A 17,398-nucleotide genomic window follows, 5' to 3' on the forward strand; every position below is an offset into this window, starting at 1 on the left:
AATCGAATCAGAGTTGGGTTTTGACCCTGAATTGCAGTCTCAGAATAAAGGGGGAATATTTTAATTTGAATAAATAATTTACAGATTCTACAAAACAACGTTATTTTATTTCAAGACTTTTACAAAGATGAACAAATTACACTGCAAAATTTCTAAAACTTTTACTAAGTAAAAATTAATTTTAAAAAATGTTTTTAAATCAGAGAAAAAAAAGTTTTTGTCTAATTATTAGTTTTTAAGTTAGGAAAAATATAAGTTTCATAAACTAATGAGTACATAATATACCTTTCAAATCTTAATTTTTAATAATGATTAATTTTATCAAAAAAAAATTCCAATCAAAAATTCTCAAGGATTACTAAATGTTTATTTATACAAATTAAGAACTTTGATGGGAATTTGGAATTGGCATACTCTGATTTTGGAAAAAAATCAGAATATTGTATTTGTCGAGTTAATCTCTTAATTTTGCTTTTTTTCTACTCCTTTCTGACTATCTGTACAAAATAAATAGCTTAAAAATGCAGAAGTAAAATTCATAAGAATGTTTTTCTTTTGCCATACATGCCACAATTAAAGGTGATTTTTTTTTATACTCATGTTAAAATTTTGCAAGTTATTACTTTATTTCTACTTAATTCACATCAATTAATTTACCAAGAAAAATAAATTTAAAAAAACATGATCCAAGATTAATTTAAAATAAAGTTAAACATATAAAAATAAAATCTATAAATAAAAAATTTTATCTTTAAGTATTTTAAATTATTTCATAATAATAACTGGTAAGCACTTTTAATTTTCTTTATAAATTTAACAAAATATAATTTAAGCTCAATTTCACAGGTTTTTAAAACAAATACATATCATTTTGACAAATTTAGCATATTTCCAGATGACAAAAGTTCAATTATATATATTGCTGATCTATTCAATATAATCACAAAACCCTGAAAAGGGCAAAGAGTTGCTTTATGAAAGCTTACTGCAAAAGGTGATTTGTGCTACAAAACAAACTATTTACAGATTCTACAACTAAAATGAAAGCTGAAATTTTAAATTGAAGAGTAGAAAATAGTCATGAACAGTACATATTGACAAGTCACAAGAAAATACACAGTTTTATTTAATCAGTTTTTAACAGTTTAACAAGAATTGGAAAATAAACATTCATCCAGAAACAAAAAATTAAATTTTTGATTGTATATAGGATTATGAAAAATTACAAACAAGATCTTTATCATCAAAGAATGAAAGCATCTTGAGAAAGGATCATTCACCACAAATAAACTCAAATACAATGTTATGTAAGCAAATTTCTTAGTCCAGTTGAACCTGTCTACCACAAATGACGAGGAAAAGCAGAAAAATATTAAATTTCAGAGAAAACTGAAATTACTCACTTTTAAAGAAAGGATTTTATAACTTTTGTAATTAAGCTAAAATGACATTTTTCAAATTTAAATATGGAGTTTTAATAGATATTTATTAGCATTAATGGCATGAATAAAAAAAAATAATCCTGACATACTTTATATTATTTCTGATTGTACAAGCTAGATATTACATTTTCTATGGGGAGGAAGATTACATAATGAAAGTACGTGAATGAGAAGTAACTGGATAAATAACTTCTCATTTCTCTAAGAGATAGAGTAATGAAGATTTTATTGGCTCAATTCCTAATGATGTGGCATTTTTTTAGAGAATGGAACTGTTTTTGGGCTGGTGTTGGTCATTAACTAACATGCCAATATTCTTATGTCACTATTATAACATTTCAGCCATGCAGTATCCATAATACTAAACCATGACAAGGCAAAATGATTACCCTTCTTCAAGCATTAAGACTTTTTAAAAGCATATGATATAAACCTATTTATTAGAGCATTTATTCATTCTGACATTAGAAACAATACATTTTATGTGATGTTTTGAGTACTTCCTTTGTGGTTTCTCAGCAAAGAACTTTCTTTTCTATAAATGTCTTGGAATCTGCTTTCAGTTCAAAGCAAGCTGAAATGAACTATGGTGTAAAAACTATTCACCATCTATAAAGTATCAGATACATATTCTCATCTTTGAATTCTTACTGCTCTTCAAATCAACTAATGCCCCAAAGCAATTTTTCTTCTCTGTAACAGAAATTAACCTAAGAATTTAACTATCCTTAAAGGGACAAATGAAAGATTTAAAAGAATTTCGTTAAAATATTTTGCTGTCTGATTTTCTTTGGCACAAGTTGTATGAATGATAAAAGTATATCTATTCTGAAAATGTTTTATCCATCTGATTTAGTAACTCTACTCATTGTTGCAGATTTGGGAAAACTTTAAACTACATGAAATTTTGATTAAATAATGCTATGTTATAAATATTTTCATGCTCAAAAATATAAATATTTTTCAAGTACAAAATTAAATTTCTGATTTTTTTAACACATGAATGATAAGTTGTAATAGAGATAAGCCGATTAAAATAGTCAAGATAATCCTAAAAAAAATTTGTCAAAGATAAGATGGGCAGTTTTATGAGGTCAACAAGAATGAGATAGATAGGATCAACTGTTTTTAGACCGATTAATTAAAAATCATGAAATAACAGTGCAATTTTGAACTTAAAATGAGAACATAAACAACAAAACCACACATTTTTTTTCCAAATTTTTTGGTCAATAGATATTTATCAGTAGGTATATAAAACGACTAATGATTGCAGAATGTTTACTTATTTATCAAAGTTAGTAAACAGTCTTATTTATATATGGTAAATATATAAATCCATATAATGTTCATATTCAGCATTGTTGAATATTATGACAATATCTACTATAATAGATTCTTAAGAAAGGATATTCCACAAAGTTTGAAAAAATTTAACAAAAGTTGTTTTTAAAATAAAAATAATAAAAAAATAGATGCTAAGATTTTTTTTTCTTTGGCAGAACTAGATAATTTGTATAAAATTAAACAAAATAAGTACATTAAACTATGTATACCACAAATTCTATCAATTTGTAATTTCACAAATATAATTGCAAATAAAACAGTAATCAATGAACAGTTTTACAAGAAAATTATTCATAGTTAAAAAAAAAAAAAAAAGGATTCTACAAAAATTTTAAACAAAGAGATTTCTTGTAATGATTGTACTTTGACGTTTTATATTGCCTTTGCAACAAAGAAATTCGCAATTTCAAAACAATCATTTCATAAAACTAAAACATTAAATAAAGAATTAACAATAATTAAAATAAAAACAAAACAAAGTTGTATAAACTTTTTGAAGCTCTTTGGACTAGATATTACAAAATAAATATCAATAAAACAAAGTTTTAAAATCTAATTAGTTGCACATTTTAAAATCAGAAGTACTTGCTGCTGCTTAACACATTGAGAATGAAAGAAAATTTAGACAATTAAAAGTAACAATATTTTAAAGAATACATATTTATGACATACAATAAAAGGAAGTTAACTAATAGAAGAGATATAAAACAAATTATTGCTTTTAATGTAACAATTTAATAATCAAAGCACTCTTTTCATGGGACAGCACTAATTTCATACTATACTATGCTGGAAGGAGTAATAATGGATCAAAAAGGTTATTTTTATTATTAATTTGATTGAGATTTCCTTTCTATAAGAACCTGATATTTCACATTTAAAAGGTTGAACCAGAGATAAATCGAGATAAAATAAATTAATTGATTGTGAAAAAATGTTGAAAGAATTTAAAGTTCCTTAGCTTAGCAGAACCATTTTCTTTTAAGAAATGCTTATAATAATTTTCTTTAAGTCTTTAAATGAAAGACTCTAGAAAATTGACAACCTAAAGAACATTGATAACTTGGAATTAGTATAAAATTAATAATAATTAGAGCTGCATCTTATTTCAAGTAATTTTCTAAATGAAGTTGTCATGCAATAAAATAATTGTTCAGGGACTCAAAATGCAATGAAAAGAGCAAAAAAGGGAGGATAGGAGAGTGGATTAAGTTTACAACAGCAGTAACTTCTGTTAATAATCTTAAAACCAAACACATGAAATTCTGCCTAGGGCAAAAAAATTTTCCATGATAAATATGGAAATGAAAATATCAAACAGCTAAAAATAAAATCAAATGCAAATTGCACTCCAAAGTCTATTCACAAACTAAAGATGGTCTCACTGTAAGAAAATACTTTTTTTAAGAAGTGAGCATTATATGAGGAGTAATTTATTGCATTTTAACATCAACACACAAGAACAATAGTACTCTATAGAGTTCTGTAGGCCTTTACACTACACACACAGACTAATTCAACATACAGGACATTTAACTCACATTGCTAAATTTCTCGTTGTTACTATGCATCAGAAAATGCATATTTGTAGTCTCAGGTAAAAATCGAAAATAAAATTGTACTTATCTCTTGTTAATCGAATTAATTAACTCTAAATCTATAAATTCATTACAAATACACATTATGAGATTCCAAGTGATACATATAGGAAATTTCATACCACAGACAAAATGATACGAGATGGTTTCACGAAAAACAAATGCAACTCAGAAGACAGAAATAATTCCAAAAATATCACGACGAAACTAAGTGAGCTTTTTCAAGTCTATTTTCTTTGTCTCACATCTTGTCCTGTTCTTTTTTGGTCACGTTGTTTGCTGTTAAGAAATACAAATTAGTGAATACAAATTAGTGAACACAGCAAAAATATCCATGAATTTATTTTGTAGAAGAAAATTAAAATATAATACCGCAGCTACATTATATAATTTAAACAGATAAACCCATTCCCTAAATATTAAATTTTAGTAACAAATAGTCCAAACTAAAAAGTTTATATCAAACAGCAGATGAACATTTTCTTTTTTTCCAATTTTTTTTCATGTTTTTATTTAACTTTTCCTTTGTCAATTACAATGAATTCTCTCTCATCCTCTCCCTCTTCTGATGTGCTTGAATCAAAATTTCTGACAACTGTGAATGCTCGATGAAAATACGATGTTTAATATTTTTGAAATCAAATTATCATTTAATTCTAACGGCACATAGCTACCACAGGAAGAAAATTATTAATTAAAAAATGCATATGAATTCGTTTGAGAATCTTTTAGAGCTCTTTCCTTAGTTCCATGTTTTTTATTTAAAAAGTTTTACCTTCTATCTTTCATTTAATTTTATACTAATAAGCATTTGTTTTGTATAGCAGATTGGAGAACTTTGAAAATAAATCAATAAAGAATGAATAGAATTATTGAAATAATTCACTATATGAAAGAATAAATTTACAAAGTTAAAAAATAATAAATCACATCAATGACTAAATCATTCTAAAAAATTTTCTTTACTAAATTATTGAATATAATTGCACGCATAAATTGGCTAGTATCCTAAATTATTTTCACTTTATAAAAGTTGAAAATACAAATAAAATGTAACTTAATGTAAATCAAGTAATATGGATAATTTAAGAAGCTAGAAATTATAAATAGGCAGAAGAAAAATATTCTTTTATCAGAGGAAATGTACTAAGAATCCATATTTCCTCATAAAATTTATTACTTGAAGAAAATTAATACTTACTTATCTGCAGGAAGATCAGTATCAGGTTCATCACATTGATTCATACTTTTCCTTCGCTCATATACAAAAATAATTGAACACAATATAGCGACTTCAGCGCAGATACCAAGGAAAGGCCACAATGCAGCAAGTTTATCTGCAATAAAAACATCAGACAAAATAATTAATTTTCTTATAATTAAACATACTAATTATATATCTATAAAGAAGCACTTATTATAATTTGACAAGAATTTTTGCACTCAAATATTAGATAATTTTTAATAAGTTTTTTTCTTCAAAGTTACACAGACAGCAAATTAAATTAATGTTTGTAATATTTTTGATGAAATTTCTCTATCCATCTCAATGATGTTTTTCAAAATAAAACCTCTAAAGTAAGTTCCATTGCTTTAATTTATCAATAGGCTCCAATGATCCTTACATTTCTCATTAAAATGCAGAATCAACTGCTTCTCATATATTGTGTTCAAAATTAAGGATATTCCTCATTTCCCAATCATTAAAATTCTTGAAATTAATGATATTTATTTTCATAATGGACATGTTTATTTTTTAATACATGCCCAGTATCAACCAAAATATCTTTAATTTGAAAAAAAAAATCCAGTCAATTACTTTTTGATTTTTAACAACCAGAAGGCTAATTTATTACATTAAGATGCTTTTGAAAAAAACTTCAATTCTCTTTAGAAAATATGACACTAGTATTTTTATAAATATATAGCATATGTCTATGCATTTAATTTTCAAATTAAATTTAAATTCTGCAATTATTTAAATGCTTAAGTTAAGAAATTTCAAAAATCAATCATTAAGCCTTTATTTAACAAACACAGACTTTTTAATGAAAATAAATGTAAAATAAAAAGTCACAGTATCTTACAAAGGAATTTTAACTACAAATTTGGAGATAAATTATCTTACCCTTGACTCGTATAAAAATTGTAGTGTTAACAGAATCAAGTTGATTATAAGCTTCGCATGTATAATGATTTCTATCATCAAAATTAGCTTCTTCAATTAACAGCTTGCCTCTCTTAAGGCCATCATGATCTAATAATTTTACTCTTTTATCATCATCAAATATTTCTTGCTCACCTAGAAAGAAATTAAAGAGATATACTAAAATATCGAATGAATTTTCTAATAAATTGCATGCTTTTGTAAATTTCAATTTCCTTAAATAAATGATTTAACTGTAATAATTTAAAAATAATATTTCAAAAATAATAATATTCAATTTCATGAATAATAAGTTTCAATTTTATAAGCTACAGATTAAACCTCTCACTACTAAACTGGCCTAAACTTGGCCATGCAAGTTCTATACTAATGTGCTATCTTGGGGCCAGTTACTTTTCCAAATGAGGATGTAAGGCGAAGGCATTCTTAGTGATAGCTTGTTTTGCATTTTGACCCTCTGTTTGAAATAGAAACTGGCCTAAAACTGTCTATTAATACAGAAATTCCAAGTCCAGGTCAGTATGAAAAAGGTTAATAACCAGCTAAAACTAAATATTTCTAATAACTATTTAACACCTTTAAAAAAAATAAAAAAAATAAACTATCAAATTTTTTACTACCATAAAAAATTTTTCCTATTAAAAACTTTTCAGCAAAGATTAAATTTTTTGTTTACAAAAAAAAAAAAAAAAAAAAAAAAAGATAATAAAATTAGTACTAATTATTAAAATAGAAATATAAAAAAAGATGTTCTTTCAAATATTTAAAATTAAATTTAAATCGTTTCCTTAGAGACAAGGAAAATATTTTTTCAAAAGATTTCTTTGAACCTTTAAAAATATTGCAAAAGAGAGTTAGTTTACTCATAAAATTACTTTGCATGTCATAGGATATACATGATTTAAAAATGTATATCCTATTTCTCCAATTCTATAAGTAAGACATATATTTCATATTATGTCTTTTAAGAAATGCACAACTTTCTTATAATTATCTTCTGTAGAAACAGTATATAAAGAACACAGTTTTAAAATTCATAAGATATTTGAGTTGTTACAAATTAATATTATTCAAATATATAACACATGTTTTTAACTTGTATAATTAATTTTGTTCAAGACTCTGTAATAAACAATAGCATGAAGGAAAAAAAAGCACTTAATTTTAATAGGGTTAAAAAGTTGTGCATTTTGCAAGATTTAAAATTCAAAAAATTATACCTTAAATCTTTAAATCATGCACACACACACAAAAATAATAATAATAATAATAAATTTTTAAAAAAAGTACTATATATATATATGCACACACATTCACCAACATTTATCAATACAATAAAATTATTAACTTTCTCTCATGATATATAATGCCAAAATATGACTAAAAAAATCTGTATTTAAGAAAATATCTTTATGCAAATTGAATTTATATAAAAGCAATACACCATAATTAGATGGATATGGTATGAATAGAACTGTTACTTCTTCCTGGTGAATTCTGAATCATTTCATAAAAAATTCTGAAGCACATAGCTTCAAAATTATGAGTTTTTATCAAAAGAAAACATATAAAATTACTTACATTAATGAATTATCAAGAAACATAATTCATAATTAATAATTAAAATATTACAGTTTTTGATAAACCTCAATTTTTTAAATAAATTTTAAAATGTCATTTTTTTTGTACAACTGTAATGTATACCATTATTTTTGAAAATAACTTTTTTATTAGTAGGTAAATAAAATGAAATATGGAATATGGCTTTGGAAACCAAAAGTTATAATCAACATAATTTTAAAAAAAAGTTTTTTTTTTTTTTTTTTTTTTTTTTTTTTGTTATAACCTTCAGGCCCTTTACACAAACTAAAAATTCAAGATTTTTTTAAAAAAATATTTGTGTGTTGATTAATAATTGCAGATAAACTTTTGAGTTCTATTAGAAATCAATGCATGAAAAATTGATTTTTCTACAACCAACTCTAATAAACTTTAAAGTATGATTTTAATTACTAAACAAAACCTTCACTCAAATATCAATGAAATTTAACTGTGATTAATTCAGGATTTTTCCATTATTTAAAAAAAGTATATACTCAATAATTCACAAACACACTAAACTTATAATTTATAATATGAAAGATTGTGATTAAATATAAAAATATCAACATGAAAGAAATCAAAATTTACCTATAAACCATCTTATATAAGGAAGAGGTGCTGCCTTAGCATTGCAATATATTTCTAATGGGCTACCATCAACTACTACAGAAGAGGCATCAAATTTTTCTAACTTTATTTTAGCTGCAATAAAAATAAGAATTATTTCAAAAACACATGTTTAAACATGTCTTTCACATGTCTGGTAGTTTTAAAAAATTAATTTCTTTAATGGGATGGATTAATTTAAGGATCAAGAAATGAAAGAAGAACTAAAAATCATATAACTTCTTAAATATGGACCAACACATAAATCAACTTTCCTTCAGCAGAGAAATAATATAAAACACTAATTAGATATATGATTAATATTAACATAATAATGCATAATTTTGTATAAGAAACAAGTTTTCAATAATTTAAAGTCATGTGGGGTATGGGTTCCTTTTTACATATATATCCCAACATATTTAATACATTTTACAATAAAAGTATTTACATAGTAATAGAATTAATAAATAATAACACGAAGTATAAAAACTATCCCCTTGGGACTTAAATCAGAAGTAAAGAACTATTAATTTAAAGAATTTTAATAAAATTTATTTTATACATTATTTTACAATTTTATTCATGTCAAATTCAGTAAAAATTGTAACACAGTAATGTATATGGAAGCTGACTTCAAGATATATGTATATGTAAATTAATTGATTTCATAAAACATTACATAAAATTTTATTTTAATGTATGGTCATCAAATTTATTATTGAATTATACATATAATATCTTATGCAACAAATGGAAACTGTAATATTTTTCAAAGCAAATTGCACTTTTAGGTATAATCCTCAATAGTGTATGTAAAAATGCACAAAATGAAGTGGGATATTTTGAAACACAAACAAAGAACAAAAAACAGTTTTTATTGTTATTTATAGATAATATTTACCTAAAACTTATGAAATATTTCATTTTAAAAATGAAGCATGCACTGAACATTCATGAAAGCAACATAAACAACATCTGTTTAAATAATTATATAGATGAAAGTGAGGGGATACACTTTTTTTCCAGTTTCTTCCTTAATGGAATACCATATTCAAAATGAATCTCAATAACCAAAGTGATATTAAATTAAATTAACATTCTATATTTGGAAGAAATATATTTCAACACTTCATTTAAATGTTTATTAAAAAGTTTAATAGCACTTGTTTTTAATCCCAGAAAAATAGCTATCATCTAGAGAAGCACAATTTCAGTTTATGAAAAATCAATTATTTCTGAAAAATATTCATTTTTAATTCATGAACATGTGAATGAATATATTAATGAGAAACTAAAGAAATCAATAATTACATACATTGTACAACAATAGTAGCATTTAAGGCCACATCCAGTTGCTTCCTATCTATTGCACAGACATAGACACCAGAATCATTATATGATGCATGGTCAATAGTAATGGAATTATTGTTTTCATGGATTTCTAAATGATCTCGAATGGAATGCAAAGGCTTTCCATCTTTAAACCTGAAAAAATGAGAATACAACTGTATAAATTTCTAATATTTTCACTTTGTAAAAAAAAAAAAAAAAAAAAAAAAAAAAAAAAACACACATATTCTAATAAAATTATCATTCAACTCAAAAATTTTATTCTTTTCTAAAGAAAACTTCTTCATGAGGAAAAAAAATGATGAATTCTATTTTAATTATTTTATTTTACAAATAATTAAGAAGTCAGAATAAGAGGCACTTTTCTGAATTGTTAAAATTCTTGATATAAATAAAGGATTTTAGCTTTTTCTCTCCCTTCCTCACTTTATCTAGCACAATTTTAATTAAAAAATATATATGTACATGATGGTGTTTTTGAAGAGGCTGTGATATTTCTTATGGATAAAAAATTGGTGTATGTTTTGATATTTATATAGGATTTATACAGCAAACTCCCAATTATCTGGTTTAATAGAGAAGAGAAGAATACTGCATAAATAAATGCCAGATAGGCTAAAATCTTTTAAATGATGAAGTTCTACAACACTCACATCATTAAAAACAGATTTTTTTATACCAAAAGCTGCTCTTGTTCATATTGTCTGCCTCTTCATATTATTTTTTTATAAACATCTGCAATGTTTTCTATTGCATATTTAAAAAGTATTTACATATAAGATATGATTAAAAAAGGCTTTTATCAATGCATTTAAAATGAAGAATTACCTCCCCCCCCAAAAAAAAGCAGAAGTAAAAAAAAAAAAGCATGAGGCATAGATGGAAAAGCTTTTAAAAAACTGAAATCTTAACCATATTTAAAATGTATTTTAAGATAATATTGTTTCACAATGTTAAGATAATTTTTTTTTTGTTGTTTCTTAAGAATTCATTAGAGTTTTTCAGATTCTCTCTCATGTTTTTAAGACTTTTTTTTTAACTAAGGATTTTTTGGGAGGAAAATTATTTCTCTTCCTTAATATGTTGATATTTTTAAAAAAAAATATTTATTATTTTCTAGTTTTTAGTCTTTATTTCTTAAATTTTCAATGTGACTTCAATAAATGTATGAAACATCCTATCTAAGAAATAAACATTGTTTTTCAACTTCATACATACAAACTACCATCAATCAGCTTATTTTAAGTTTATTTCTACATTCTAAACAGTCAAATAAAATTTCAACATGAAGAAAATTATTATCAAATAATATTCTAGATTTATAAGAATAAATATTCTAATTGCTACATAAGTCATATATCTATTATTATTATTAGAATAATAAATGTTTCAATTTGCATCAGTAATAATCTTATTTATTCAAAAATAGGATTATTACTAATGTTACTTAAAATATTCCTAATTTCTTATTTAAAAAAATAAGGGAGTAAAAGAACATAAAAATGAGAGATTCTGATAGGAATACTCTAATTGAATAGGAAGTTTAATCAGATTTTATAATTTTAAATGAAAATTCAAAAATTCCCTTTTTAGAATTATTTCATGCCTTAATTTCTTTGATACTTCTTTTTATTTTCAATAAAAAAATGCCCTACTATTTGTTATATTAATAAAATGGTAGCTTATTTTTTTAAAATTATTTTTCCCTTTTTAACCTTTAATATATTTCAGAACTCATAATTACAAATAGTATGGAGTCTAAAAATTAATATCTCTTAAATAAAGTTTGAAATGACATCATTATTATAAAATACTTTTCTTGAGCTAAACTGATAATATTAATTTATGATTAAGATCCCCTAAAATAATTAAAATATTTTACTCTCATCTAAAACCAATACCTTTAAAAAAATTTTAGAACTTGTATACATTAAGAAGAAAGAGAAAATTTGAATACAAAATTTCATCTTTACTGATATAAAATATACGAAGTTAAGTAAAAGTACTTAACAATCAAGTAAAAAAACAAAAATATTGCACACATTTCAAGATAAATTTTATAATGCCTATCCTAATTGTAGAAAATATAAAATTATATACATTGTACAGTATGAATATATGTGCTTTCAAAATAAACAAATTATTAAGACAAAAACTGGGTTTGGTTATTTAAATTCATGTTACTATTCATTTAACAATAACTGTATTAATAAGAAAAGATAGGACTAGGATGGAATAAGAAAGCTGACATTTTTTTCAAATGTCTTATATGAAAGCTTTTTCAAATGTTCTATAATTTGAGAAAATAATTTTTTTCTCCTTTTGTCAGGAAGAATTATTACTTTAACAGGATATGGAGGTAAGATAGTTGAGTTTAGTATATAAAAAATTATTAATAAATACTTAAAACATCAAATTTAAAGATACTATAAGTAAAATATCATCATTAATGCATTAATTATCTATACAAATGTCCATAAAAACAACAGAGGAAAATACCAACTTATAATATATTATATTTTATATAAATTATAGTATTACAAATCTTCGATTATTAAGTAAGTAAAATGTGAACATATCTTTCAATTTAGTGAAATAAACTGATATTCTTCCCACTTGATCCAAATTCTATAGTATATACTTATTTCCATGACAATTTATGTTATAGTTTAACATTTTCTTTTATGAATATAACTAAGATAAAAGCTAAAAATTTAGAATGTTGATTTTTCTTAACAAAGACCACAACTTTTGATCATATATAAAATTAAATTTCAGATCAAGAATATATCAAAGTTGTAAATAAGCTACTGTATTCAAAAATGCATTTCTCAGAAAGTAATAAGAAAAATAAAGATTATACAAACCATACTACAGTACAATGTGGACATTCAGTTGTATTACATTGCAAAACTAATGGTTCTCCAGGAGTTAATACTTTCCCAATGCCTGGATAGTCTTCATTTGTTTCAATCATGTTTTCTGAAAATAATATATTAACTTTAGAAAATAATAAAACATTTTGCTTTTGCCAAGAAGAAATAACAGATAATATCTAATCAATAACCAATGCTGCAATGCAAATATTTAAAATAATACAGGATGACTGAACTGCAAAATAAAATCATTTATAAAAGCATTCTCATAAAAAATTATTTTGTATGCATATACTAAAGGAAGAATCACAAAACAATTTACTTACTATTATTAGTGTGACTTAACATATATGTTTTTGAATTAGAAACAGCAATACAGTTTTTGACCAAAAGATAATGAAAAATTTCAACTCAGTTGATTAAATGAATAGAATCAAATACTTTATATTTTATAAATATTTTTATTGAATAAAATGTAATATTTTCAACTTGCAAAAAATTTATAGAATATAAACAACAAAACATTTTTTATAAAGAAAGAAAAAGAAATATTTTTTAATGTGATAACAAACAGTCCTTACCAGTGACAACTACCACATGTTGTGAATATCGACCGTCTCTGTTACATTTATATTCACCCGTGTGAATGGAGTCCGCATCATCCACCAAAAGACGCATTATTGTGAAATAATTAGATTTTTCAGGAGAATAGGAAGGGGAGTCTGATTCCAAGTGAAACTTGTTAATAGAGTTTGGCACAATGGGTTTGCCATCTTTGTACCAAAGATGCACACCTAAGCCTGTCACTTCACATGCAAGCATAAACTTACCACCTTTCTGAACATATTTTGGACTACTTAAATCGATGCTGGAGGCAGCTGCAAATAAAGTAAAGAGAAAATGAATAATTCAAAAACTGAAGAATTTAATACATAAAATTCATATGAGTCAGATTACCACTGTTCAATCATTTGAGCTCTAAATTTTGAGACTCTCTCAAATTGAAATGATAATGACAATTTCTCTTAACAAAAAAGAAAAAAAATTAAGCACGACTTTATGCAAAATATTAATAATAATGAACTTACTATTACTTGCTTATTTTTGTCGACATGTTAATCATCAAAATATATATTTTATTTAAATAACAAGTTATTAAGTCTTGGCTGAATTGTAAGGAATATAAATTTATGATTTATTAAATGCAATAATTGTATTTCTGTTTCTCACCAAAAATATTTTACAGTTAAATATGAATTTTAAACATATATTTAGTTCAAGAATATATACATATATTTTCATATGTATAAATGAATATGAAAACTTATCCATTCTATGTGATACCAATGAAAGTATAAAACATTTTTTTCGCAACTTTCTTTTAGGCTTGTTGGAGTAAATAATAAGCTCTTAAAAAGTCAAATTTATATAAGAGTAGAGCAACAGAGAACATTCCAAAATATCATTTATTCTATTTTAAAGTTATATCTAATTTAATGTTAGTTTCTCCCTTTCAACAGAAAAATCCAACAACTTTAGCTGTAATATCTTTTTACATTAGCATTTTTCTAAAAGTGCTTGCAATTCTTTATATGTATATAAAACTTTATACTGTTTTAAAGAAGACAGTGAAGCATGAAAGCAATGCATATTTTATATAGCAAAATTCTTGAATTTCATACACTGTTATCAATATCCATAATTTACAAAAAATTATGTATAATTTGATTCATATGGTAATATCCAATTTATGGCTGAATGAGAAAATATCACAATAAAAATTAAGGATATTTTAAGTATAATTTCTATTATAGCTCAAAATCTCTGTAACCATGCTCATATTTTAAACACTTCTTTACAGATAATAGAAACATTTAATTAGCAATAGCTATGCTTAAATATAAAATAAAAATAATTAAACCATATTCACTAAATCTGATAAATAATTATTATTTATCAGATTTTGTAAATATATGTAAGTAAACTCTTTTAATTATAAAATAAGTAATACAATAATTTCAGATTATCAAAGATAAAAAAAAAATACCTAAATAAAAGGTTTGATACCATTAATTCTAAAGGAAAGTATGTGTAAAATATGATAAAAAATGTTTTTAAACAATCATCTTCTTAATTTCAAAAACGGAAAAAAAATACTAAAGAATTTTTTTTATTTTATTGAAATTGATCCATTTAGAGCTGATTATCAGTTAGTTAAATATTTATCACAAAAAAACTAATATTTATCTAAAATAATAAATAAAAACAAATTATCATGCTTTCATATTCCCCATAACGTTTTATTTAAAAGCATGCCAAAAAGAAAAGCCAGCAAAAATTAAAAATTAATTAAAAATATTAATTATAAATATAATAAAGATATAAGTTTTAAGGCTTCAATTTATTATAATTAAAATACAAGCAATTTTTTTGAAGATTTAATCCATCTTCAAATACTAAGCATTTTCTACATTAAACCATTTATTTTAGAAATCATAGAAAAAAATGTTTAAAGAAAAAAAATTTTGCAAATAAAATGAGTTACCAAATCAAGATCAGAAAAATAATAATAAAATATAAAACTGAATAAAATTTTTTTTTTACCAATACCATTTTACAGATAATGTATTTACATTTAATTTATTTAATAATAACAGGGATAAATATAAAAAAACCAGAGCATCAATTAATATTAGAACATATTTCTAAGGAATAAATCTACAGCGAAAATGAGAGTATCTATCAGAATACATACGAGTAAGAACGATATTATGCAAGTTTATAAAATCAACCACAAATGCAAGCCCTAATAATAATGATGCAAATGTAACACTATAATATATTTCACACAATTTAAGAACAATTTTACACAGAAATAGCAGAAAATATTATTAAAAAATACAATGAAAATGAACCTACCTGATATAAAACAGAGAAGGCCACAAATGATTGAAGGTACAAGCTGCTTGCCGAGTAATAATTCCTCCATATTTAACAACGAAACAAAACGTGACTAGAGCATCGATGCAACTTCACGCGACCATAGTATAAAATTGAACGTTTAAGCCCTTACAACAAAAACATTAACATAAAAACAAACAACAGACATGAAACAGTTTAACTACACAACACTGCGCACGGAAACCCTGCGCAATGATGTGACGAAGAGAGTGCGATTTTGCGCAATGCCAGATATCGGATGAAGATACATTCGGCGGCTGAAAAACTGACGATTATTTTTAGGAACTTCCGGCACCATTTTACACATTACACTGAAAAGAAAAGATGATGGTTTTTCCTGGATGAAGCCCAAAAACTAACTCGCTGTGGATTAAAATTTATTATCAAGTCCACACGAAGTTTTTGAAATCGGTTCGGACGGTGGTCATTTAGAATGGAATAACAACATATTTTTTCTTAACCATCCCGTTGTTTCAATAAAAATATAAATTTTGTTGCATTTTTTGTGAGTTATAAATATTATTTATTTATGAAATATTTATATATAATTATAGCAAATCATAGACAAATTTTAGAAATGAAATGTTCATGCAAAACTTTTTTTTTTAATTTAAAAAATAGTAAAATATATTTACATGAAAAAAAAGTTTCATTTTATAAGATTTTAATAAATATTTATTTCAATAATAATAAACAAAGTGCTTATGAAAATTTCTTAGAATATTATATTTTCTGGGTATTTTAAATTAAATGCATATTTATTTCATTTTTCATGATTATTCATTATTATAATTTAATATTTAATGCTTTTGCAAGTATTTATTAAAGTGTAAAAGTCACTGGCAAAGCTATTGTTTTCCCCGCAGTAGAGAAGCCAATAAAGTTTTTCAACTTCAGCTTTAACCACTCATTAAAATTTTATGACTTTACTAGGCAAAATTTTAAAAAACTAAAACGGCAAATTTGTTGTTTAACAATCGGGGAAAAAAAAAATGAAAATTCTATAAAAAGATATTTTTTATGAAAAATTTTCTTGCTATGCGTGTTTTTTTACAGTAATTTCATCCATAATTATAATGTTTTTCTTGAATAATTAAACTAATTTCTTCCAATTTATTATTTTTTGTCAATAAAATTCAGTACATTTTAATAATAGTATCTTCTCACAATGTTCCGTTTTCATTATTTTTTTTCAAATTGTTGGCTGAAACATTCGCTCTAATCTTGTGATTAATTCTTAAGCTAATCTGGCAGAGGTTTTGTTTACGACCCTGTTAAATGAGAATTAATGTATAGCTAACTCAATCTTCATCAAATGACAAAACACACAGACATCCTTTGTGTCAACATGAACGATCTTCTATTTTTCAACCGCAGTTTTTTAAATAACTTATATTTTTTCTGAATTCTATAACATTGTGACTCTTGGAAGAAGATAGGAATTCA

The 17,398-nt window shown here is 24.1% G+C and overlaps 1 protein-coding gene across 1 annotated transcript in view; it reads right to left on the reverse strand.

The window, feature by feature from the left end:
* Positions 1–3,119: 3,119 nt before the first annotated feature.
* LOC129968870 (hemicentin-1-like) overlaps positions 3,120–17,398 on the reverse strand; it is a 78,007-nt gene continuing 63,728 nt past the window's right edge. Inside the window, exons 7-12 of the mRNA XM_056083179.1 lie at positions 12,983–13,097; positions 10,081–10,250; positions 8,745–8,858; positions 6,516–6,689; positions 5,589–5,724; positions 3,120–4,666 (exon numbers count right to left, since the gene is read on the reverse strand). Of these exons, the coding sequence (XP_055939154.1) occupies positions 4,615–4,666; positions 5,589–5,724; positions 6,516–6,689; positions 8,745–8,858; positions 10,081–10,250; positions 12,983–13,097 (761 nt within the window). The 3' untranslated portion in view covers positions 3,120–4,614. The remainder of the gene's footprint in view (positions 4,667–5,588; positions 5,725–6,515; positions 6,690–8,744; positions 8,859–10,080; positions 10,251–12,982; positions 13,098–17,398) is intronic.

The sequence above is a fragment of the Argiope bruennichi genome, chromosome 5 (assembly GCF_947563725.1).
Source record: "Argiope bruennichi chromosome 5, qqArgBrue1.1, whole genome shotgun sequence".
Taxonomy (NCBI): domain Eukaryota; kingdom Metazoa; phylum Arthropoda; class Arachnida; order Araneae; family Araneidae; genus Argiope; species Argiope bruennichi.